Raw genomic sequence first — 26,654 nt, 5'->3', positions numbered from 1 at the left:
GGTGTGTCTCGCATAATTTTCCTATGTCTGGATTAAAATATCATTCTATTGTTTACGCGCCAAAATCCGACGTTGGCACCCGTGACACGTGCATAAAAAACCGGAAGTTCCTTATGTTCGTTTGGAATTCTGGGAAGCTAGGCTCCACCTCGGGGCGTATCTGACTATTCCAGCATCGCGTCCCCTTCTATCTCTCTCTGCGAGTTGAGAGCGTATTTCCGCGAGGGCTTGGCTGTTGCTTTGTCTTTCCTTTGTTCGCAGGCGCTCCTTTCGCGGGTCCCATTCTGGCATGCCGCCGCTCGATCCCCTTCGCCCATACTGCTACCAATGACGCGACTTTTAGGAGTATTTTAATGGAGTATAAAGGCCCATATCATTCCCATGGAGCTGTACAGGACACTGTACGGTTTCATTCTCCTCCTACTTCATCAAAGAAAAATCACGAACTCGGGATTTTTCTTTCCCTTTTAACTGTCTCGGAAAGTAGTCATTGGTGATGGTCGCGAAACTGGTGGACCTTCTCGGTCAACTCTGTGTTCTCCAGTTGTATCTGGTAGCATAGATTAATTAAAGCATTCCTAAGACCGGTCCTCTCAGAACATTCTGGACAATCTTCACAGGCTGATGCCTCGGACTCGCTCCCTTCTTCCAAAACAACGTGATTCACGGCATCATCTTCTTCATCGGCTTCCATTTCTTCCATTGGATCCGGGTTGTCCTCGTCATCCTCGGCTTCTCCTGGTTCTTCTTCCTCCGGACCTTCTTCAGGGTGTTGTCCTGGGGCATGGTAAAATTTGGTTATCCGCAGCGTTGTAAGTGGTCTCTGTTCTTCCGTCCATTGGCTGTACTTCATAAGTGTTAGTCTCTAGGTTCCGATGGAGGGTTCCGTAAACTATGGGAATAATTCCTCGCTGTCAGACTCTTCTCGGCCTATGCCTGGACATCTTGCACCGTTGTCTTCACCCAAGTTCAGTTTTACTCCTCCTGGGCTCCCGCTGATTCCAACTTGGTCTCATCTGATGCATAATCAATAATATATTCGTGCCCCCTTAAAAATATGTGGCGAAAAAAAAAAAATTGCCCACATCTATGGTGAAATTTATTTACATAATATACAGTTTCTCATGCGACCACAATTCGCTATCAATCCTGTAGATCCTCTCTTCGCCCTCCGGGATCGTAATCTGAGACGTGGGGGTCTAATTGGATGCCCCTGCCTCTGCCTTCCTTAGGATGAGGTTCACAATTCTTCCCTTCTTCCTTCTTTCCGGCGCTAACGCTCCCGTAGCTGCACCGGTCCTCCTTCTTCCGAGCTCTGTTATTACGTAAGGTACGCTGCACGGGTCGCGATCTCATGGTCCTTCCGTAGCGTCGCTCCTCTTTTCCTGACAGCAACTTCCTCCGTCTAGTGAACCATCCGTACTTGTAGCGGTATCGTCTTTTACGTCGACCTAATACATTCTTCTTCCTTCTTCTGGGCTGAGATACCCAGTTCGATTCTCCAGCTGGTTGAAACTGTTTGTTCTCCATCACCTGTTCACTTAGCTCCGTACGAGAATTAGCGCCCGTACTTACTTCTCCCATTACATTTACATTGGCGACCTTTCTTTCATTATAAGCTAGGGATACGCCTGTCGCCTCTTGTCCGCTCACAATGGCCTGAGTACTTAAAGATAGCTGGTCCGCTTCTTTCAGCTCTGCTCCCCGATGACCCAATGTCTCCCTTTCTTCTCTGGAGTTCACTACCTGCTCCCAGCAGTTCGTGTCCCTTTGTTCCACGGCTACTGCTACGTCCATTAGCGAGCCACACTCACTGGCTCCATTCCTTGACCGTTCCATCTCGCACTTCCTTTCGACATCTGGGGTCGCATCTCTTTCCACTAAGTCTTCTGGTTTGAGTTCGATATCTGCCTGATGTAGACGTGACTCCATATCTTCTAGTCCTGAGTTCGACTCCCTAGTATCTCCAACTGACGCTTCTATGTCCTTAGCCATTCTCGCTGTTCCTGCTCTTACCAATTCAGTTTCTACTTCTTCTCTCGCCTCCAAATGGCTTATCGCGACGTCACCTATTATCTCCATTATCTCTTCCACTCTTGAGTACACTCCGCCATCCATGTCACTCATCTCCAAGCCTGATGGTCGCCGTACGTCAGTTTCATCTATCTCGGCGTCACCCTGGGTTTCGGATGCGTCTATTTCGGTATCCCTTTTAGTGGCCACCTTCTCTGCTCCGTTGTTCCTCTCTGCTTTCACTATATGTTCTGTAGAAACTTTACAAATTCGTCCGACTCCCATTTCTTCGGTCATCTCCTTCCGTAGCTTCTCGACCTCATCGTACATCTGCGTCTGGACCTCCTTGAATTTGGTTGTCGCAGTATCCTGCACTTGGGCTATGCTGTCCCTGAGTTCATCTGCCACTTTGTTGAGGGACTCCGTCGTCTGCGTCCTTAACTCTCGGACTTCCGCTTTGGTATCCTGCACGTCTCTTGCAACATCCTCTACGCGGGTGCTCAACTTCTCCATCTCTCCCTCGCACGCGCTCATCCTGGTGTCCGTCAGGTCGATCTTCTTTGTCACCCTAATCTCCACTTGCTTTATTCGCTGGATGACGTCTTCCAACTTCCCCTCTAACGCCTCAGTCATCTTTGCCTCCAGCCTCGCGGCGTTCTCGTCGCTACGTTCACGACCTAATCTCATATCCTCTGCGAGCTCGTCTAACGAAGCCTTATTCGTAGCCGCCTGAGCCTGGCAAAGCTCTGCTTGCGTGTCAAACTGCGCCTTAAAGCCTGCTGCCTGTTTGCCTAATTGTTCTTCGAAATGTTCCTTTAAAATTTCTCCCTGCTTCTCGAACTGTGCCTTCAAAAGTTCCCTGTCTTCCTTGCGTTCTGCCAATAACTGGCACATCATTTCCCTCATGGCCTCCATGTCCATATTAAATTCAATTTTGGAGAAAGCGGATCTCCCGTGGGCAGAAAATGACCACCGGTGATCGACAGAAAGCATAGATACATTCAAAAAAAATATTTTTTTTTTTAAATATAAATTTCAGCGTGACCTAACTCTACTCGAAATTCCGACAAATCAATCCAAACTGGGCCTACAAACGGCTTGTGTCACGCCCCCTACCATATTAATGTCATAATTCATTGTATAGGAAATTTCGTCATATCATTTGACAATAATAATAACAATAATAATACTGATTCTACGTTAGCCCTTTTATCCTGGAATAAGTTTTCCGGTTACGCGCGCGGCCTACCGTGGGCTCGATTTTTACGTATGCCGGAAACATGGCATACCCCAGTCACTAATGGATGTTATCACCTTGAGATTGGTAAGATGACGTTAGCAGACAATTACCCGTCTCAAACTGGCAACATCGCATCTGTCACTGCGCACAAATTAGAGCCTGGGTTGAGGTACCCTGCTCTATCCGCGGCGTCTAAAGCCCTCTCGAAAAAAATATTTATATTTGCCAAATGTTGTTACCTCAGCGCACAATCTTTGGCCGATACCCGTAACTGGCGAAATTTGAAGAATTTTGCCGGCCGTTTTAACCTCACACCGAGAGAACCATAACATTATCTCCCAACGAACTGACAACTTCATAGTCTGTCCCGGGTATCCATTTTGAATTTATGAGCGACACTCATGCGGATTTCCACTTAAACTGGACACATGATTTTTCTGTTCTTGTCATTTTCCTATCCTGCTTATTATTCACGTCGCTCCCTTTCATGGCTGATCTTGTGTGAGTTATCATCACGAGTTGTGACATACGCACACCCGTACGACGACAATGACAGTCCTGCTGAGTATCACACAATCTGAACAACCCTTGCAGTATCCAATTTATAATTATGAATCTTAGCACTTCGGACATGTGCTTAACGTCTCCATCCGTTCGGTTACGTGGCGGGTATTCCATTTCAAATAATTGCCAACCCGTTCGATACCAAATGTAATCAGATTGTGGCACGAACCTGGCAATTTGACTCCATCATAGCACACTATCCTCCCTGTGGGCGGCCTATCTATTACTCAAAATGCTCCAGCGTAAACTATAAACAATGCCCATCCACGAAGGGCGCCAATTATACACCCTACCGGGCGTCGAATGGATGACCCACGCATAAGAATGCCTCCACGTAACGGGGTAAACACCCCCGGATGAGATTTGATTGAAGAGCGGGTCGAATGGCTTAACGAGCTTCGGACCGCTCCCCTTCCTACCTTCTGTGCCGGCCCGGCAGCCTGAGCACTTGGGAAGTGGTACGTTCGAAAGAAAACAAAAACAACAAATACTTAAGATGGAGCCTTATGTCTATAAGATGAAAGTAGGATTTTCTGGGTTCAAATGCCTATTGGATACTGCTTAACACTGCTACAAATGACAAGAATCATAAATAGGGGTTACGAATGCAAATTTATTCAAATATGACCATTAAAAAAAAGTTGACACAGCTCTATACAATGACTCTCCACATATGGGAGGAAAAGAAAATAATAATCATTTAAAAATACGAATCGCCCATGGGCGTCGTCTGCATAACGGTATGATTGAGGTTTTGCGACTTGCTATCGTTCATTTTTCCTCATTAATTCATACCGTTCATGAAATTTGTACATTATTCTGTCGATCACACCGTGAGATGAACTGATGTCCCGATACACAAATATTACTAGCTGTTCTAAGCACGAACATAACCGGGGCCTACGCTACATAATATCATATTAAAAGACACATTTGCATAATGCACAAACAAACACAAATACCATTTTGCTAAACCCCGGACTCCTCATCTATTACCAAGACCAAACAATGTGCACATAGGTTCTGTTTGAACTCAAAAATATGTGCACATCATTACGAAACATACACAAAACATATGGATATATACACTTCATGCACACAGGAGAACCATTCCTAGAAAGAAACAACAAGGTTATCACTGTCTCCGGCCCAAAGCGCCAGCTTGGAGCAGCTCGCTCAAGGGCGTCATAATCCGGAATCGAACTGGCAGACTCCCGACCGAGAGGTACTGTGGGTTTCCTGTAGATACCGAGAATAGCTACAATCTCATCTTGCCGGATATTTGGGGGAATCCCTACTCATTTATTAAATACCTTTTAAAAGAAGTTACCGTGATATTATCCTTATACAAGTATTCTTAGCTGGGCCATTTAAACCAACCGAGGGGAGCGCGAGGTTGACCCAGGGCTCCAAGTTAGTCTTAACACAATGGTTTAAAGGGATCCCTCTGTTCTGAGGGCGAGAGCCTGACATTCACAACAACAGGAAGGCCGGCCATTCACTTCGCACGGCCGTTCTGATTCTTCTCTCGCTCACACGTCTACCCCCTCATCTCGGGGACACATTTCCACGGCCCGCTTCATTTGCATATTCATATCATTATGGAATTCCCATGAAATACTCTTTTTATTCACTCCCTTCTCATTATTATCACTGAGACTGTGGGCACGATCACTTCTCAATCATCTCATCGTAAATTCCTATTCGGCCTTCTCACTACGTCTCATATCGCGTATCTTCTTCCCTTGGGCCTATGGCTCTCATGGCTCCTCGTTCATACCACATAAATACACTTATATTTAAACCTTCTGACCAAAGATTACGGATGGGCCTCACCCCGGCTATAGATTAAAAGAAAACACTCCAAACCATTATGGCCAATTAATCAAAAATCACGGGAGACTTGCACATGGTTCCACACACCTACCAAAATGACACAACATATACCTCTCTCGGTCGGGATTTTCTTCTTTCTTGCAGTACATGCACGGATTATATCTGTAAGCTAGGCATGCATTGTCTGACTGACCCATGAGTTTCCCTGGCATATCCGACAACCACGTGGGACAGTGACTACCAACATTTCGACATATTTCCCTGCTTGCCAGCACTATGTTTCCGACCACCCCTACGGGAAACTCAAATATTCTCCTAACCTTGTTCCCATATCTGCTAGGACGTTCTACATTAAAAATATAACCCTCACGATAAGCTAATCATTAAGAAAGAAATATGAGTCGTCCGGGAATTCAGCTCCCTTAAATTTTACTTCAACATTATAAAATCAATAAATTTTCCATATAGGACATGCATTAACTTACAACATTTTGATATTTACAAAAGAACGCTAATCCTATCCCCGGGTTATGTCATGCTTAGAAATTAAATTTGGACATCACTCATCTGTTTGGTGGCCGTTGTTTACCCCGCCACGGGAGACCCATGGTGAAGTTCTTAGTACTCCATGACCACTCGGCAGGTGGCGGGCGTGCAGTCCTTCATCCCTGGTCCATACAAGTCCGACATCCTGGGGAACTCGTCACAGCTGAAATCTTACAGTAATCCAAGTGGGTAACACTTTTACACTCGTCACACGTCCTCTATTTCAGAGTTTACACCCGCGTTCACAGTAAGAATCGGGTGGCTCACGAGATTCGAGCCCCTGATTCACAGTAACACGTTGGGTGATACCAAATTATGAATTTCACTGACTCATTAAAGCCGGCACTGTCTCAGCCGAATTCTAATATTTGTTCGAAAATTAGGCTCGCGGTTTTTTTACTAGTTTGACACGCAGCACAGGAACAATACCTAGGCTCGTTTGGCCTCCCGTTCACTTCACAAAGCGTGCTGGACACAATGGCGCTTTCAATACACGGTCAAGGGTTTCTGACTTAAACTGGGGCACCGCGGGATATAGTGTCCTCCTCACCGACCCGTAAAAGAACAACTGTCTCTACCATGGCCTGCTCGGGCTATATTATCTTGCCCGCCGGAAGCTCGGGGGCGTCAACGTTCACGGTTCATTAAGAACAAGAGCTCCTTTCGTACCAAGAATTGACGATATTTGAATATTGCATCTTGTAGCCCTCTGTCTCCTCTTTCATTTGAGCCAGGCGTGCTGGATCTCCGATCAGCAGTTTTTATGTAGTTTGCTTCCCGCCTTTGATTAATTCATAGCGTCCTCTGGGGGGTGGAGCTATCTCCTAAGCGCGATTTTTGGCTTGGGTGACGCCGCTGTATCCACATGTGTTAGCGATATGTTACATCTTGACAGCTGGTGACCTCATTTCTTCCCCTGCATAAGTTATTACATATTTTTAGTCTGGAGAACGCAGAAAATTCCGCTCTATTCAATGGTGTGTCTCGCATAATTTTCCTATGTCTGGATTAAAATATCATTCTATTGTTTACGCGCCAAAATCCGACGTTGGCACCCGTGACACGTGCATAAAAAACCGGAAGTTCCTTATGTTCGTTTGGAATTCTGGGAAGCTAGGCTCCACCTCGGGGCGTATCTGACTATTCCAGCATCGCGTCCCCTTCTATCTCTCTCTGCGAGTTGAGAGCGTATTTCCGCGAGGGCTTGGCTGTTGCTTTGTCTTTCCTTTGTTCGCAGGCGCTCCTTTCGCGGGTCCCATTCTGGCATGCCGCCGCTCGATCCCCTTCGCCCATACTGCTACCAATGACGCGACTTTTAGGAGTATTTTAATGGAGTATAAAGGCCCATATCATTCCCATGGAGCTGTACAGGACACTGTACGGTTTCATACTATAGGACTGTATGCAAGTGTGGGCTTAAATAAAGCATTTTCTTATGTTAAAATTGATGCTTTCACGGCCTGTACTTGTAGACATGATATGGGCTTTTGGGCTTATGTCGCGTCAAGAAAACAAGGTGAAACTCTTTGCATTTCGCAGAGAACTTCGCTCCGCGTCTTCATAAGAAAATCTCTACTATTCACGAGGAAGTCTTCTAAAATAATGAGGAACTGAATTTAAGAATCCTTTACCGTAGGAGCTGTAGTGGTACGCTCATTCTTCACCAGGTGGCTCGCTGTATGCTGGCACAGCGCTCCAAGCGGGAGATGACGACAAATTTAAGCTCCAATGAAGATGTTCTGTCACCGAGTAAGTGGCCGTGCGGTTAGGGGCGCGCAGCTGTGAGCTTGCATTCGGGAGATAGTGGGTTCGAACCCCACTGTCGGCAGCCCTCAAGATGGTTTTCCGTGGTTTTCCATTTTCACACCAGGCAAATGTTGGGGCTGTAAACTTAATTAAGGCCACGGCCGCTTCCTTCCTACTCCTAGCCCTTTCCTATCCCATCGTCGCCATAAGACCTGTGTGTGTCGGTGCGACGTAAAGCAACTTGTAAGAAAAAATATGTTCTATTACACAATGTGTGCGTGAGAAGTAACAGAGAGGACATCAGACGAATCAGGAACGAATGTGGTAGAAGAAATAAATAGAAAATTAAAGAAAATGTAACGAAAGACATCAGGATAGAATATAACAGAGCTGAAGAATGGATGATAATGATGTGAGAAGGTGTGGGAGGGGGTAGGTCATAGCCGGTGTATACTCGTTATGAAAGTATGACACTTAACACATACCACACAGCTTGGAATAAACCATCTGCTGATGACGAACGTACGAATTTGGAAAACACCGAAATGAAATAACAATATAGAAAGAACAGGGAAGGGAACTACCTACGTAATTCCTTAATGGCTGGCAACAACGTATTACTTAATTGATAGTAAATTGTTAGGACTTTAACATATTTCCAAAATTTCCTGTATAATCCTAGACCTGGAATGTTTAGTGTGGGTAAGAGCTCGAACATCTTGGAACATGACATCATGATCCGACGATAGAGCGTGCTCAGATATTGCTGATTTGTCTGGCTGGTTGAGACGGATATTTCTTTGGTGTTTCTTGATGCGAGTCCCAATGGACCGGCATGTTTGGCCAATCTATATATTGCCGCATGTACAAGGAATTTTGTGCACCCCAGGGTGTAATAGTGAAGACAATTTGTCCTTGCTTTTACCGAAAATGTGAGCAATTTTAGTGACGGTACCAAACACGGTGTTATATTATGCTTGCGGAGGACCTTGGCAATTCTGTCTGTGGTATTGTGAATGAAAAGGTAGGTAGGCAGTTCCTTTCACTTCTTCTTTCTCTGAGCTTTGCTTAGTTGTCACTCTGGGATTCAGGGCTCTATGAATCTGTACATCGTTGTGACCATTACCCTTGAACGTGAATTTGAGTGTATCCATCTCCTGGGTATTTGATGGCTCACATATTCGTGTCATTCTCGTGGTGAATGTCGTGAGAATGCTCAATTTTTGTGCTGAATCGTGGTGAGAATCAGCATGAAGATAGCGATTTTTGTAGATAGGCTTACGATAGACGGTGTGTCCTATGGAGCAGTTCGGTTTCTTTCTTAATAGAACATCCAAGAAATGAAGGCATCCGACTCCATATCCATAGTGAATTTAATTGAAGGATGTAGGTGATTTAAGTGGTTTAAAAATACATGAAGTTTCTCAGGGCCTTCTGTCCATGACACAAATGTGTCATCAACATACCTCCACCAAATTATAGGTTTGGCGGACGCCGAAGCAGTAGGTAGTATCCTTCTCAAAATGCTCCATAAAGAATTAGCTACTACTGGCGAGAGTGGACTTCCCATAGCCACCCCATCCGTCTGTTCGTAAATTGTTCGTCACACAAGAAATAGCTCGAAGTCAAGTAGTGATGAAATAACTTAGTAGTGTCCTCGGGGAACAAATACTCAATGAAAGACATGACCGAGTCAATCGGTACTTTAGTGAACAAGGACTCCACATTGAAACTCATCAGAAGTGCATTGGAGAGGAGGGTTATGGTTGACAACTTATTGACGAAATACAGAAAGTCCCTAACGTATGGTTCATTGCGTCCTATATGTGACTGAAGCAAATTGTTTAGGTATTTAGCCAAAACGTTCGTAGGAGAATCTGTCTCATCAACAATTGGGGAACGTCTTTTTCTGATCTCTGTGAAACTAAAGAGTTTCACCTTCTTTTCGTGGCTCGACATAAGCCAGAAAACCCGTAGGCCAGTATAAAAGTATTTTCTATTTTGTGTCCAAGCGTGGTAACTGTTATTATAGCAATGGGCCCCATGAAGGAAAACAGTTAAGAGAAACATAATCAAGTACGAACAAGCTGTGCGAGTGCCCGATATCGCGAGATTTTACACAAAGTCTACATCAACAATTTGCGCAATATTAAAGAAGAGGGTCTGGATGCAGCAAAAGGGGTCATGATAGTTTCACAGCAACGAATATGTGATCTAGAAGATTTCGAGAAGTTTATTCTCGTGCGGATCATTTCATATCAATACATAGTTTTGGGTTGTGGAACGAATCATCAATGATTTCTTATGGGAAAATGAGCTTTGACATACGAATGCTTTGGATTACAAGCACGTTTACAGAACGTATTCTGCTCGCAATCCAAGGCTTTACTGTATTTATACGGATATTTATGTTGGACTTTGCTTTTACATACTGTTAATCTTCAGTAATTCTCTTTAGGATCTACAGTTTTAAGTGGAATCCAACCACTTGGACTTGACTTCCCATTTGCAAAATGTCACTTATATTGGCCGCCTCGGTCGCTTTGGTGAAAGTAGAAAGTCATTCAGCCATCACTTCTGAACGGAAATTTATGTTTCAGGCTCAAATCATTATGGTATTGCCGGCTGGTATGCCATGCAGGCTATGGAGAAGGGGTTGATGGTAAGTTCATTTTCTTGTTACTTAGTCAAACTTCCTTGTAATACTATAATGATGCTATTGGTTTTACGATCCACGAACTACTTTTTCCGTTTTTGGAGACGCACAGGTGCCGGGATTTTATCCCGAAGGAGTTATTTTACGTGCAAGTAAATATACCGACACGAAGCTGACGTATTCGAGCACCTTCAAATAACCACCGGACTGAACCAGGATCGAACCTGCCAAGTTGGGATCAGAAGACCAGCGGTCTACCATCCGAGCTACTCAGCCCGGCTCACACTTCCTTATCGCCATCATCATCATCATCATCATCATCATCATCGTGTATTTCATGTATACCTTTCATGTATTAGTCCTATAGAAGAACTGTTACAGTTTATACAAAAGATTTGCATTTTCACGCCATTTCTTCCTGGGGCATCCTGGAGATCTCTTCCCACCGGGGCAGTTGTTAATGACTGCTATGGGGATCCTGCTTCTGTCCATCCTGTTTAGGTGTTCTAGCTAATTTCTCTGGTATTCACAGATGTATTCCAATATAGGTCTGCTTTCAAGATCATTCAGCACTTCTATATTTATTTTGTGTTCCCCACTTAGTGACTCCTGCTGTTCGCCGCCTTTATTTCATTTCAGCTGTAGTTATTCTTCTCTCATTGCATTTCGTCAGGGTCCACGCTTCACTTCCATAGCAAAGTACAGGTCTTGCCAAGGTTTTGTAGATTATTGTACGGTGTGTTTTCGAACAAATGATGATCTAAAAACTTTCTTGATGATTCCCAAACATCTGTTGAATTTGGAGGTTTTCTCGGGTATGTCCAGTTCTTCAAAGAAAGACAGTTTGTAGCTTAGGCATTTAAAATAATTTAGTATTTCCAAAATGTTGTTATTTAAGCAGATCTTGCTTCTTACTGCTTCCTTGCCACAGAAAGCCATTATCTTAGTTTTCTCAGGTCATATTTCCATTGAGTACTTTTCTGAGACTAGGTTTAGGTTATACATTGAACGCTGTAAATCATCTTCTGAGGTGGCGTCCAGCACGAAAGCATCTACAGATAATATTGTATCCAGTTGTAGATTTCTGTTAATGTGGATGGAACCATGTCTTGTTTCTCTAAATTATCGTATAAGAGCATTCATATAGATTATGGCCAGGAGAGGGGAAAGACCGCAACCTTGTGTTACTCCTGTGTTTATTGTTTTCTACTCTGATAATTTATCGTTGACCTTTACAAAAATCAGGGGCTGCCTGGCCGAGGCGGTAAAGGCGTACTCGGTTTGCCCGGAAGGACGTGGGTTCGAATCCCCGTCAGGAAGTCGGAAAATTTAAGAAACGAGATTTCCACTTCTGAGGGTGCAAATGGCCCTGAGGCTCACTCAGCCTACACCAAAAATGAGTACCAGGTTAATTCCTGGGGGCAAAGGCGGCCGGAGATGACTTTGCTTTGCTTTACGGAAATCAGATTATATTTGTAAAGGTTACTTATGTTCTGTACCATCTGTTGTGGGGTGTGATCAGATATTAAATATTAAGTAAGGTATAGCGGTTTATTTTATCAAAAGCTTTTTTGAAGTCTACAAAGGCAATATGCGTTTCTACATTAAATTTCTTGTGGTTTTCTAGACGGATTTTCATTGTGAAATAGCCATCGCAGCAAGATCTTCCCTTTCTGAAGCCGAATTGTTCATTTCCCAGAATGTTCTCAGAGTGTTTGTATAGTTCATTTTTTGTGATGTTGCCATATATTTTATAACCAGAATTTAATAAACATATGCCTCTGTAGTTTTCACAATCATTTTTGTCACCCATCTTGAAAATGGGCATAACTATTGCTTTATTCCAGTTTTCAGGTCGATTGTCTCCTTTCCAAATTCTATTTAGGAACTGGGTGAATCTTTCTTGGGAAGGTCCGCATGAATATTTGAATAACTGCAAATTTAAGCCATCTTCCCCAGGTGTTTTATTGCACTGTAGTGTGTTACGTCGCACCCATTCAAATAGGTCTTTTAGCGACGATGGGACAGGTAAGACTTAAGAGTAGGAAGGAAGCAGCTGTGGCCTTAAGTTACACACCGAGCTCGATAGCTGCAGTCGCTTAAGTGCGGCCAGTGTCCGGTATTCGGGAGATAGGTGGTTCGAACCCCACTGTCAGCACCCCTGAAGATGGTTTTCCGTGGTTTCCCATTTTCACACCAGGCAAATGCTGGGGCTGTACCTTAATTAAGGCCACGGCCGCTTCCTTCCCAGTCCTAGCCCTTTCCTGTCCCATCGTCGCCATAAGACCTATCTGTGTCAATAGCAATAGCAAAAAAGAATTAAGTTATAGCCCCAACATTTGCCTGGCGTGAAAATGGAAAAGCACGGAAAATAATATTTTGGGTTGCCGACAGTGGGGCTCGAACCCACTGCCTCCCGGATGCAATCTCACAGCCGCGCGCCCCTAACTGCATGGCCAATTCTCCCATTGTAGTGTTTTCAGGACTGCAACTATTTCTGCCATTGTAATGCATTCGATGTGTGGATTGTCTGAGTGAATTGTCTGAATAGGTGAGACATTCTGTGACCATAAATATTGAAAGTGATTTGACCAAGTATTGCAGGAGATTGTGTTGATTCTGAGTGTGTCTTTAGTTTCGCTATGTAAGTTTTTCAAAATTTCTTAAATCTGTGGTTGAGGTCTGATTATGTCATTTTCTAAACGGGATACAAATTCTTCCCAGTTCCTCCTATGGTATTTCACACTTCCTAATATATGGTTTAGGTCTGATAAGGACATGTAGCTAATGGAAATTAATTTATGGATTGTGTATTTTTGAGGCATGTTGCGGTAGACATTTCGATTTTAAACTGACCGAACGAACGGCTGCGAGGTATGGTCACTTAGCTGTCAGCTTGCATTCAGGAGATAGTGGGTTCGAACCCTCACTGTTGGCAGCTCTAAATATGGTTTTCCGTGGTTTGTCCATTTTTACACCAGGCAAATCAAGGCCACGGTCGATTCCTTTCCACTCCTACTTCTTTCCTTTCCCGTCCTCGCCATAAAACCTCTGTGTGTCGGTGCGACGGAAAGTAAATTGTATTTTTTTTTTTTTGCTAGTTGCTTTACGTCGCACCGACACAGATAGGTCTTATGGCGACGATGGGACAGGAAAGGGCTAGGAGTGGGAAGGAAGCGGCCGTGGCCTTAATTAAGGTACAGCCCCAACATTTGCCTGGTGTGAAAATGGGAAACCACAGAAAACCATTTTCAGGGCTCCCGACAGTGGGGTTCGAACCTACTATCTCCCGAATACTGGATACTGGTCGCACTTAAGTGACTGCAGCTATCGAGCTCGGTGAAAGTAAATTGTAAACATGTGTAACACTTTTGCTCAAAGTTTCATGAAATTAAGTCTGGTGATAGAGAAGTACCGAAGTTACAAGCTTATGGTTATTCCGTTCAAAATTGCCATAACCGTCGATGACATGCTTCTGTCGGCATCGCTACATAGCCGGAGGAAGGCTCCTTTTGCATGCTTCTTAGATCATGTATTCCTTAGTAAATTGCTGAAACGTGGCTAGTGATAGCTTTTCCAATGATTTCTTAGACAATGAAATGAAATAGAAATCATTTACAAACTAATTAAGAACTATCTTCAGCTTATCGTAGTTAAATATCATGCCACTGAAGTCATCTTGACTCTTTTTAGTATTTTTCGACAGACTTTCTGTTTTAATTCCTCTCGTTTCCCCTGGAAAATAGGGCATCCGTAAAACGTCTTCATTGTGGTCGTTGACTTGCCAATGTTTTTACTTCCTTCCAAGTCTTCCCTGCTTCAAGGGCTTCCTCCTCTAGAGTCCTCCTCCAGGTCTTCCTAGGACGACCTTTTCTCCGTGTCCCTTGCGGATTCTATTCCAATGCTATGCGTACCATAGATCCCGCTGGCTTTCTCAAAGTATGACCTATCCATTTTCTCATAATATTATCGAGCAGCACTAAAAAGATTATTGGTGAAAGAATGCATCCCTCGTGAACTCCACTTGTGACATTCACATAATCTGTGAGCTTTCCCTCATGTACTACTTTGTATCTGTACCCTTCATATACTGCCTTCATGAGATTCAAGATCTTATGCGGTACTCCATATTTCACCAAGGTCTTCCACATTACGGTCCTATTTACTGAATCAAATGCTCTTTCAAAGTCTATGAATGTCAAGTACAGTGTGGCCTGCCATTCATTACTTTGCTCTAGAATTATTCTTAGCGTATTTATTAGATCAACACAGCTGTGCTGTCTACGGAAACCAGCTTGTTCTTTTCGAAGACACTGCTCAATTGAGTCCTTTACCCTGCTTAGAATTATTCTAGAGAGAATTTTACTTGGTATGCTCAGTAGTGTTATTCCTCTCCCATTCTTACACACTGTGGTGTCACCTTTTTGGAAACTTTCATAATCAAGCCCTCTTTCCAATCAGCTGGAATTCTCTCTTCTCTCCATATTTTCCCAAATAATGGTTAGCAACAAATTAATGGTGGCCTCTTCATCCACTTCTAGTATTTCTGGATATATATTATCCTTACCTGCTGCTTTACCATTCTTTAATTGTTTCAATGCTAACCTAACTTCATGCTTTGTTGGGGGATCTAGCTTTATTCTTGAGTCTTCACTATCTAGGCCTTCATTTACTTCTTCTTACATTTCCTGCTCATTTCAATCATCTTTGTTTAAAATTTCTGAAAAATACTCTTGCCATCTTCTCAATTGTTCTTCTTGTGATAACATATTTCCTTGCTTATCCCTCACTAGTTTACTCTTCCTATAACCTCCTTTTGGCAACTTCCTTGTAATATTATAGAGTTGTTTCATATCACCCTTCTTCTCAGCTTCCTCTGCAATTTGTGCCTGCTGGTCAATCCTTCTTTTATCGCTTCTCACACTCCTTTTAACCATTTTGTCAATTTCCAAATATTTCCTTTGGGCTTCTGACTTCTGCTGTCTTATTCTGCTTTTATTTACTATAACTTTTGCCTCTTTTCGTTTTTCAATTAAGTCCCATGTTTCCTCAGACATCCAGTCTTTCTGTTGATAGCTCCTATAACCAATTACTTTTTCACACGTTTATATATAAGTGTTCTCAACTCTTCCTCTTTTTCGAGATTTGAAAGGACTTCAAACCGATATTTCAACTCCAGACTAAATTATTTCCTCCTCTTTTCACTGTTTAATATTTGAATGTTGAACCTCTTTTTTTCTAGTTGCAAACTTCTTCGATGCAGCCTTTATTTTCAATTTAAACTCAGCTACTACTAGATGATGATCACTACCAACATCAGCTCCTCTTCTATTCCTCACATCTGTCAATGATCTTCTAAGTTTCTTATTAATAGCTCCGTGGTCGATCTGATTTTCTATTTCGTGATCTCGTGACACCTTTTGTGAGGAAAGATTGCCTCTCCAATCACCATTTCCTGGGTGGCACACTAATTTACAAATCTCTCTCCATTGTCATTCATTTTATCTAATCCATTTTTCCCTATCATATGCCTCATTATTTGATCCAATCTTCGCATTCATATCACCTATAATAATAGCAATATCTCTTTTATTTATATTCTTCATATTTTCATTAAACTGATGATAAAATTGATCCTGCATGTCGGCATCAGATACTTCTGTTGGTACATAACAAACTGCTATTGTATACATTTCGAATTTTACCTTGAAATCTGTCATCATTCTGTCTGATATGGGACTCCATCCAATTAAACTATTCTTGAATGTCCTACTTAGCAACATACCCACTCCATTTCTCCGTTCAGCATCCTCCCCAGACTGTCCAGAATAAATAAATGTATTCCCATTTTGCGCCATGATCTTTCCAAAATCGCACCACCTCACTTCACTTAAGCCAAGCAATTCCACGCCATAATTTTGCATCTCTTCCTCAACCTGTTTTAGTGTACCTTCCTCTGTCAAAGTTCTAGCATTCCAAACCAATTCTCATTTTCCGTTTCGGGCCAAAGTTCGTCATCGAGGTATCCATCCTTTCGTTTCACCTGAGCCTCCAAGCCTGCCGTTTTCTGTAGGAGTTGTCTCCCTTAGCTTTTGAAGATCCCTCTTCATCATAAGGCAGTGGTTTGTCCCATTTCCTTAACCCCACGGGGAAAGGGTTGCCTCGTTTGCCAGATTTGCCGTTCCAAAGGTCTTCTTGTCCGCCGCATCTGCCATTTAGGACTTCACCAGAGACCCGTTAGCCGTCACTTTTCACGGTTCCTGAAGGGCCTTCACAGCTACCGCAGCGGTCCTGGGGCACACACAGTCCCCGCTGCACATCACCTCTACAGCCAATCCCCTTCTTCATGCCGTTGCCCACCTCCCACGACGTGGACGAGGGGATGGATTTATGGGAGGCATTTTTCGACGGAGGTGTGTATAACCGTCCTTAGCTCATTTGGAAAATTAGACATCATATTCAAAAGTAATCTGTCGATGTTCTTAGAGAGGAAATTATTCAATCAGCGAGTCGTCCTTGCAATGACACATGAAGTGAGACTTGCGCTCTAAATGTTATGACTACCGAAAAACCCAGAATGACACAGAGTCCAATAGAAAGGGTTATGTTAGGAATAACACGAAAAGTCAGATAGACAAACGTCTGGATCAGTTCCCAAACGAAGAACTCGACGACCATACGAACACGTTTCCGCCTTTGGCCGCGGGAGAATCGTGGCCTAACGAGGTTGTGCATTATCCTATTGTAAATTTGGTTCTTGCATTTGAAGGCATAATGCCATCTCAGCTAAGTGGACATAGGGTTAGTGCGTATCGGAGGGACAGACAAGAAGCTAACGACCTCACCGCACCAACGTGCGCTAGGACAGGCATCTGGAGGACATAGCGATTATGGACCATTTAACCATCCGCGACTCCTTATCAAGAAAAGGTTGTAAGGGGTAAAGAAACAAGTCGGTAGATGCAGAGTGGGTCTCAGCCCACAAGTGGCCACGGCTGATCCGTAGTCCAACAGAAAACCGAGCAGAGGAGGGGTGGCCACGGCTCTACCGCGGCTTTACGCCTCCGCATTCGGGAGACGGGACAGGGATGGACTTCACGGCTGGATACAACCGTCGGCTATCCTGAGAATGGTTTCCAGTTGTTTTCCATTCTCCTGCACTAAGGCGAATGCCGGGACAGTTCCTATTGTAGGCCACAGTCGCGAACCCCCTCACCTTCTCCGAGCATCTCCTTCACCGTAACAAATATCCCGGTCTGAGAGACGGCGTCACCGTCTAAGAGGTCCGCCTCCCCCTTCAGGGGAGACATGAAAACATTTTAGTACTTGTAGTATTAGTAGCAGTAAATAAACAACACAACCACATCAATCGCCCTCACTTAGGATTTCAAGTATGTAACACACCAACCTGAGCCCTCATGCGCGATTTGCTGGAATATGCAGCCGATGGTGATCCTGTCCAGGGACCCATTACTGTGGCAGCCACTTTGGAAATCGACGGATTGCTAGGGGCTTGCTCCACCTCTGTCACGGATTGGTCCTGGTACTGGTTTATTATATTATATGTAAAAAGAAAACAAATTGTAACATTAATTGTATATACTGTATCAATGTAAGAACTGTATAGTGACTGCTCACCACAGACACTTGCATGCGGCTGCAATGATGCGTGGAACGTCGGGGCTGGAGGGACGAATGGCATGCCAATAAGTACTGGCAAACCACTTTCCATTAGACAACGATTGTCGCTGAAACAGTTGTGAGCAGACAATCGCTCTATAAAACAGTTGCGAAATAACGTACTCCTACCCATATGGATAGAAATTAAGTCAAACGTGGCAACGTCTCACGACTTTCCTTGTACCCGCCAACCAGTGATCCGTACAATACTAACTGATATAAAAGAAATGAATGAATTTACGTATTTCACACTCATGCAGCATGACCAGTGGATATATTAAGATTACAACGCGACCAAGAACATAATCTTCCAAACACCCTGAGCCCAAAATAAATTGCCTTACAAACTTGATAACATTTTTGTTTCCCTTCGAAATATAACATTCTGAAATTTATAATTAATTATAAAACATTCCATTGTATATTGTGTTAAAATTTGGGATTCGGTGAGATAAGGTACTTTCGGAGACGCGGAGGTGCTGAAATTTAGTCCCGCAGTAGTTCTTTAACGTGAAAGTAAATCTACCGACACGAGGCTGATGTGTTTGAGCACCTGCAAATACCACCGGACTGAGCCAGGTTCGAACCTGCCAAGTAGGGCACAGAAGGCCAGCGTTCCACCGACCGAGCCGTTGTGAGCGTGTCTTTATCATTACAGAGTCCGACTCGTTGGCTGAATGGTCAGCGTACTGGTCTTCGGTGCAGAGGGTCCCGGGTTCGATTCCCGGCCGAGTCGGGCTTTTTAAACTTAATTCGTTAATTCCAATGGATCGGGGGCTGGCTGTATGTGGCGTATTCAGCATTAGAAATCATCCTAGGTAGTGAAAAGTTCCTAACTAACAGCCTAGCTTTACACATATATAAATCTGAATTTAAATTGAAAAATATGAAAATTAATATTCATTAAATAAAATATACAATCGTCGAACCTTGTACTCACACTTACTTCTTACCTGCTTACTTACACATACGTTATTTGATGGGCGCCAGCTACTACTCAGTGCAGCAATAATAGAATGAGAACCTAGGGTGGTAATAAGCTTACTTTTGACAACATACCATATAAGTTCTGGGAAAAGGAGATTGGCGTTCGGTTTCCCAATTAAATTTGAGGTTAAGAAATTTTATTGTATAAATGAAACGAAAGATTTATTTGATTGAACAAAATATATACTTGAAATTATATATAAAAAATAGTAAGCCTTGTTTCGATAAAACAGATGAGAAAATGAAATTATGACATTGCAACTGAAAGAAACTAGGAATGAATTTAAATTCTTCTTGACCGGACATTTAACAATTTTATACGAAATATATCCCTTACTGGTTCACTTAATTGTACCTTCAACACTTTGAGTGTAATTACGACGTATTCCTTAGATCTGGTGTTTACTGTAGATGTGTCAAGCCTAATTTGGTGATGTATCCATGTGATTGCTTCTTCTGCATCCTGATGACTACTTGGTAAGTCTATCCTTCTTTGACTTCGTGGTAAGCCTTCTCGTCCATACCTTCAACTAAGAGACCGACCAACTGTAGCCTCATTCTCTCAATGACCAATGAGTAATGAATCACTGAGTCCTCTCCTTCCCGTAGACTCCCGTTGACTTCATGACCGATTGAGGCCTCTGCATCTCGTTCACACTCCGACCAACTGTCGCCTCTCCTTCCAATCGAATAATGACTGACGCTGCAAGATACAGCCACCTTTTTTAGACGTTAGGTTGATGCACCTACGTAACCTCCAGAAATAACTATAATATACTCCCACCTCGCGACAAGTGTTACCTACAATGGCGAAATAGCCTGGAGCGGCCTGGGTTTCTCAAAGAAAGTGAGCTCAGTGCTAAATACTCACGATGACGTAGCCATGACGTAGCGATGACTCTGCATTTACTCCAGCAGTATTGCACAATGTAGCAATGTCATATCCAACATCTGATATCCAGCAATTCTTACTGTACATGTCTTGAGTGTTATTCTACACACACGTATATATGCATACATTTAACTACAATCATGCAAGCGACAAGCATTGCAGAATTGAATTGAATAAGAATGATAATACAATAATAGTAATCTCACAGGTAAAATAATAATACTGTGGACATAATATTAATACGGACATAATAAGAATAAGAATAAGAATAAGAATAAGAATAAGAATAAGAATAAGAATAAGAATAAGAATAAGAATAAGAATAAGAATAAGAATAAGAATAAGAATAAGAATAAGAATAAGAATAAGAATAATACAAATATCACTTTGTAACGGGTTTTGAACCGTTACAATTCGCCTCCCTCATAAATAAATCGAAAAACCGATTGATTTATGAACAACATAATATATATATAAAATACTGACACATATAAACGCTTTAAATTAGTATACAACAATAATTTTCTTTTTCAACATCCATACATTTTATAAAACATCACATATATGAGAATTTTTCTCGCACATTATCATCGTAGATAACTGTCCAGTGTCCCATTCTCTCTCTCTCTCTCTCTCTCATACATATTCACAAGAGTAAAGCACTTAATTTAACACATACAAATAATTTTAGATCATTATACAACATTCTTCTTTTTTTTTTCAACATATCAAAACCTTTTGTGAAATATCACTTATATGATAACTTTTCTCGCATATTGTTATCGTAGATAACTGTCCAATGTCTTCTTCTCCGCTTTGCCATACAATACATGACAATGTAGCACTTATTCTTCCAATACACCAATACGACACTTGGTTCACACGCAAATTCACATATGTTAGTTTTATTTTGCCAGTTTCTTACAAAAATTAATCATATTATTATCTCAACAAATCTCACGTGAAGTACTTCTTTACACATATAATACTATAAATACCGACAATCTTGCCTTCCTGATCTTTTAAGGAATATGCACACTTCCCGATACGGTTCACAATAGTGAAATACCCCTGATACAAAATAAATAATTTATACATATTTTCCGCCTCTTTAGATGATGTAAATGGAACTCTGAGTAGCACATTGTCACCCAAACTGAATCAATTTTGCCCTTATTAACTTACATTACTCAATAGATCACATCCTACTTGGCAACAACAATTAAAGGATCAATACTATGGCTACAAGATGGTTCAATTGTACCGTAATCCAGCATAATGCTTATTTGTTCTTAGACGTCATTAGCATTTTTAAGTTAATTGGGGTACTTACCTCCCACAATAATGAACGGTCATGTACTACAAATTTATGTTCATATACGTGTTCGTCCTCACTTACCACTAAATACATCTCGATGCTTACCTAACGTCGAACACAATTACTCCTCCTGTAATTCATTCAAATTACCTCATGTCACTGCCTCATATCGACTATCCCTCGGGTACTGGTCTTATAGACACGTAACACACCTCAAAACATTTCCTCTCACTAAGAACACCTTCACTTACCTCTCATATATCCTTAAAGAACACACGTTACCAAACACTTACCTCAGACCCATCATAATTCACACATACCTGTTTGCTAGTTTTCCCCCAGGACAAACACACACTACCCGAATCAAAGTCTATTCTAGCTCCATGATTTGTAAGCCAGTCAGCTCCTAAAATATCTGAATACACCAGATTTGGCACAACAAGGCATGGTTGGAAGTTACATTCATTTTCAATCGTAATTGGTACAGCTATCATTTTATTTACTCTCTGTGACTTGCTACCAACCGCTGTTATAATGAAGGTTTGCCTCACAGGAATCTCTGTTATATTCTGACTTTCTTTCAGAATTTCCTCGTAAATCTTGGAGCTAATACACGACCTTTCACTACCAGAATCTAATAATACCTTCACTTTTCTTCTCCATATCATGATTTCTATCGTCGGAGTCACTACCTCACTACTTATATCCTCCGTATTATAACTACTTACATCACTTAACAGATCACTCCTTATGTCTAAATTAATACTACTATTACTTACTTTATTATATATGACTACGTCATCACTTAAAACATTTGACTTAGCACTACTTAGGTCACAATCACGTTGTTCTCTTAAATCTACTTTCACTACATAACTACTTATACCAGATACCTGTTCATCTTCTATCTTCGGTCTGTCTACGTAACTTACCCGATTCCCTGTGAATCTGAAATACTCTGGCTCGATAACGACACTTGGATAACATTCATATTAAGACTATCATGGTCTCTCTGATAACTCAAATCCGTACGCCTCCCATCTTCCGATTCTCTCTGGTTACTCTTCTGACCCTCTCTCTCATAACTCAAATCCATACGCCACCCATCTTCCGATTCTCTCTGGTTACTCTTCTGACCCCTATCACCATCGACATAACTCTTAATCCTCTGCTCATCAGGATTACTACTTCTCCTCTGATACACAGCTAACATTTTACCCCCTCCCTCTACTATACTACTTTCCCCAGCCATCATGCGATCTCTCTCGCGCCTTTTCACACATTCTTCCCAAAGCCAGTCAAAGAACTTCACTTTAAATTCTCCCAAATTAGACATATTATCCCAGTACACTCGAAACCAGGTTTTACTTTCACCGATGAAGGAATTAGACAAGATCTCCAACACGTATTCCCATTCAATAATATTATTCCTCAACTTACTTGCAAATCTTTTCTCAACTAGTTTTACAAATTCTATAGGATTGAAGTGTTTTCCAGAAAACTTTGGTAAATCACAATCCCTACTGAACAAAACACTCGCTACTATCACATCTTCCGCTGTCTCACCTCTAAATTCCTGCCGTTGCACTCTCTGGCAACTCAAAACTTCTTTCTCTGCGACTCTCTCAGCATTCTCTTCCACTATTCTCACTTCTTCCTGCAATTCTTCCTCTCTCTCTCACACCTGATGTGATGGCGTTTCCTGTTCGTTCCGTAGTTCAGAGACCTCCACAAGCTTGCTTTCAATTTGTTCATTTTTACTAATCTGTTCCCCCATATCTTCCCCAACTGCATTGTAAATCTTGTCCAATCTTTCCTCGACAATCTCGTGAATTTCTTCCCGATTACTAGAAATGATATCACTTAACACTACGATATTCTCAGTACATGTTCCTTTGACATGCTCAATTTGAGTATGAAGATCGCTCCGATTCAACTCCATTTCACCTTCAATTTCAATACATTTTTTCATTTGACTTAGTTTCTAACTTAAATGTTTGATTATTTATCTCTAATATCTTAGTAAGTTATCTATATTACTAATGACCGCATTACAATTTTCGTTATTACTGCTAATAAATTGATCCATTTTGCTACATAGAGAGTTACTCAGTTTATTAAAATTTTCATTAATAGTATCAATCTTTTCCTCCATCTTACTACAGCTATCAGTCACTTCTTCCATTTGTTTCTTATTATTTTCACTACTACTGCTGCTAATTAATTCTTTCATCTCTTCCTTATTATTTTCACTACTAGTACTAAATAATTCTTTCATCTCTTTCATCTCTTATAGCCTTCATTGAGCTCGGTTATTTTGGCCAACAGCAAAATAAGAAGTTGTCGTTCCCTCCCCCGTGGGACATCCTTTTGAGTTTCAACGTGCTTCTCAATTTCTGCACTTTTCTGAATTACTTCAGAAGCTTCCATCGTATTCACCTGCTCCCTACTCTCAACTTCACCTTGGATGTTCTTAGAAGCAACAGCCTCGTCATCACGTGACTTGCTATTGTCTTCCTTGTCCATCTTTGGTTCACTATTAATAGTTCGCGATCTCAAATTAATTTCCCTCTTCAATTCCTTTGACATAACCCCAAAATGCAAATATATATCACAAAATTACACTCCTGACATTTACCGGTAATACTTCCGTTGGCTTAAATTGCATACTCCTCCCAAAATGAACCTATGATATGCTGTCATTCAGAACAAATTCAGAATTTATTCGAGTCCCACGTTGCGTCGACACATTGAGAAGTTCCTAACTAACATCCTAGCTTTACACATATATAAATCTGAATTTCAATTGAAAAATATGAAAATTAATATTCATTAAATAAAATACACAATCGTCGAACCTTGTACTCACACTTACTTCTTACCTGCTTACTTACACACACGTTATTTGATGGGCGCCAGCTACAACTCAGTGCAGCAATAATAGAATGAGAATCTTGACTATCTCTAGGGTGTGGCGTAATAAGCGTACTTTTGACAACATACCCTATAAGTTCTGGGAAAAGGAGATTGGCGTTCGGTTTCCCAATTAAATTTGAGGTTAAGAAATTTTATTGTATAAATGAAACGAAAGATTTATTTCATTGAACAAAATATATACTTGAAATTATATATAAAAAATAGTAAGTCTTGTTTCGATAAAACAGATGAGAATATGAAATTATGACATTGCAACTGAAAGAAACTAGGCATGAATTTAAATTCTTCTTGACCGTACATTTAACAATTTTATACGAAATATATCCCTTACTGGTTCACTTAATTGTACCTTCAACACTTTGAGTGTAATTACGAAGTATTCCTTAGATCTGGTGTTTACTGTAGATATATCAAGCCTAATTTGGTGATGTATCCATGTGACTGCTTCTTCTGCATCCTTATGACTACTTGGTAAGTCTATCCTTCTTTGACTTCGTGGTAAGCCTTCTCGTCCGTATCTTCAACTAAGAGACCGACCAACTGTAGCCTCATTCTCTTAATGACCAATGAGTAATGAATCACTGAGTCCTCTCCTTCCCGTAGACTCCCGTTGACTTCATGACCGACTGAGGCCTCTACATCTCGTTCACGCTCCGACCAACTGTCGCCTCTCCTTCCAATCGAATAATGACTGACGCTGCAAGATACAGCCACCTTTTTTAGACGTTAGGTTGATGCACCTACGTAACCTCCAGAAATAACTATAATATACTCCCACATCGCGACAAGTGTTACCTACAATGGCGAAATAGCCTGGAGCGGCCTGGGTTTCTCAAAGAAAGTGAGCTCAGTGCTAAATACTCACGATGACGTAGCCATGAAGTAGCGATGACTCTGCATTTACTCCAGCAGTATTGCACAATGTAGCAATGTCATATCCAACATCTGATATCCAGCAATTCTTACTGTACATGTCTTGAGTGTTATTCTACACACACGTATATATGCATACATTTAACTCCAATCATGCAAGCGACAAACATTGCGAAATTGAATTGAATAAGAATGATAATACAATAACAGTAATCTCACAGATAAAATAACAACACTATGGACATAATAATAATACGGACATAATAATAATAATAATAATAATAAGAAGAAGAAGAAGAATATCGCCTTGTAACGGGATTTGAACCGTTACAGTAGGGCCCTCATCTTCACAGACATGCAGGTCGCCTAAAAGGCCGTCTACGAGAAAAATACCCGCACGAAGCCTCTCCGGAGGCCATACGCCATGATTATTACTGTCATTACAGAGACGGATTTGAAGTTGTATTTTTTCATATTAGTTTAAAATTATGAATGTTACGGCATGTAAATAACCATTAGTTCTTTATTTCATGACTGAGTGGAATGTAATCATAATAACTAACTAGATTAACTAAAAAAGGAACTCGGCTAACTGTACCTTGCAACTCTCAAGCCATTAAATCTGGCGTAGCACTGTATTCTTGCTCTCGGTGACGTCAGGTGCATCAGCCAATAACAGCACAGCTCTCCGGAATGGCCTACCTGACCTGTGAGTTATTCTAGATATACAGTATTGGAAAGCCCCATTTTCAAGAAAGACAACGATAGCGAACGATGGTTTTGGTTTTGTATACATACCGGTTGTGAAACTGTGAAACGGTGCTGATGAAAAACGCAACAGCAGAGCGGCACTGCAACTGCAAACTGTTACTTTCTTGCAACGGTTTCACTCAAGAACGGTTGTGTTCCCGAAACGGTTGCGTTGTATCTGTCTCAGCTCCAATGCCAATGACTTCTACTGACGCTGCACTTGAGGTTACGGTGCAGGACAATGGCGTAACAAAGAAAGTACTGCCTCTCCACGCAAAATCGTATTTTGGGGCCCCTTTCTCAAATTGTGATATAGAGCTAGAGCGAGAATGGAGTTTCCTACGTTAACCACTGCATACTTACGTACTAGAGATATATTATAATTGACTGAAGCTCCATCATAATTTTCCGAATCCTCATTGTTTCGCTGAAAGAAACTCGCTAACCACATTTTCCAGATTAAAATTGTTGGTTTCATCATTTTCAATGGGCCAATAAACTTAACCTTCTCTGTGACATGGTACTGCGCAGGTATGATTTATAAATTTTGGTTACCTGAACGATCGCTCGGTGGATGCTCTTGTGACCGGTAAAGTGAAACAAAGTTGCAGCACTG

The 26,654-nt window shown here is 41.7% G+C and overlaps 1 protein-coding gene across 1 annotated transcript in view; it reads left to right on the top strand.

The window, feature by feature from the left end:
• Window positions 1-26,654, top strand: part of LOC136874925 (uncharacterized oxidoreductase YjmC) — a 110,705-nt gene that overhangs the window by 44,458 nt on the left and 39,593 nt on the right. Inside the window, exon 3 of the mRNA XM_067148635.2 lies at window positions 10,546-10,607. Coding sequence (XP_067004736.2) covers window positions 10,546-10,607 — 62 coding nt within the window. The remainder of the gene's footprint in view (window positions 1-10,545; window positions 10,608-26,654) is intronic.

Source organism: Anabrus simplex, chromosome 5 (genome assembly GCF_040414725.1).
Source record: "Anabrus simplex isolate iqAnaSimp1 chromosome 5, ASM4041472v1, whole genome shotgun sequence".
NCBI lineage: Eukaryota > Metazoa > Arthropoda > Insecta > Orthoptera > Tettigoniidae > Anabrus > Anabrus simplex.
The sequence above is the reverse complement of the archived record's forward strand: the minus strand, read 5'-3'. Positions and strand labels throughout refer to the sequence as shown.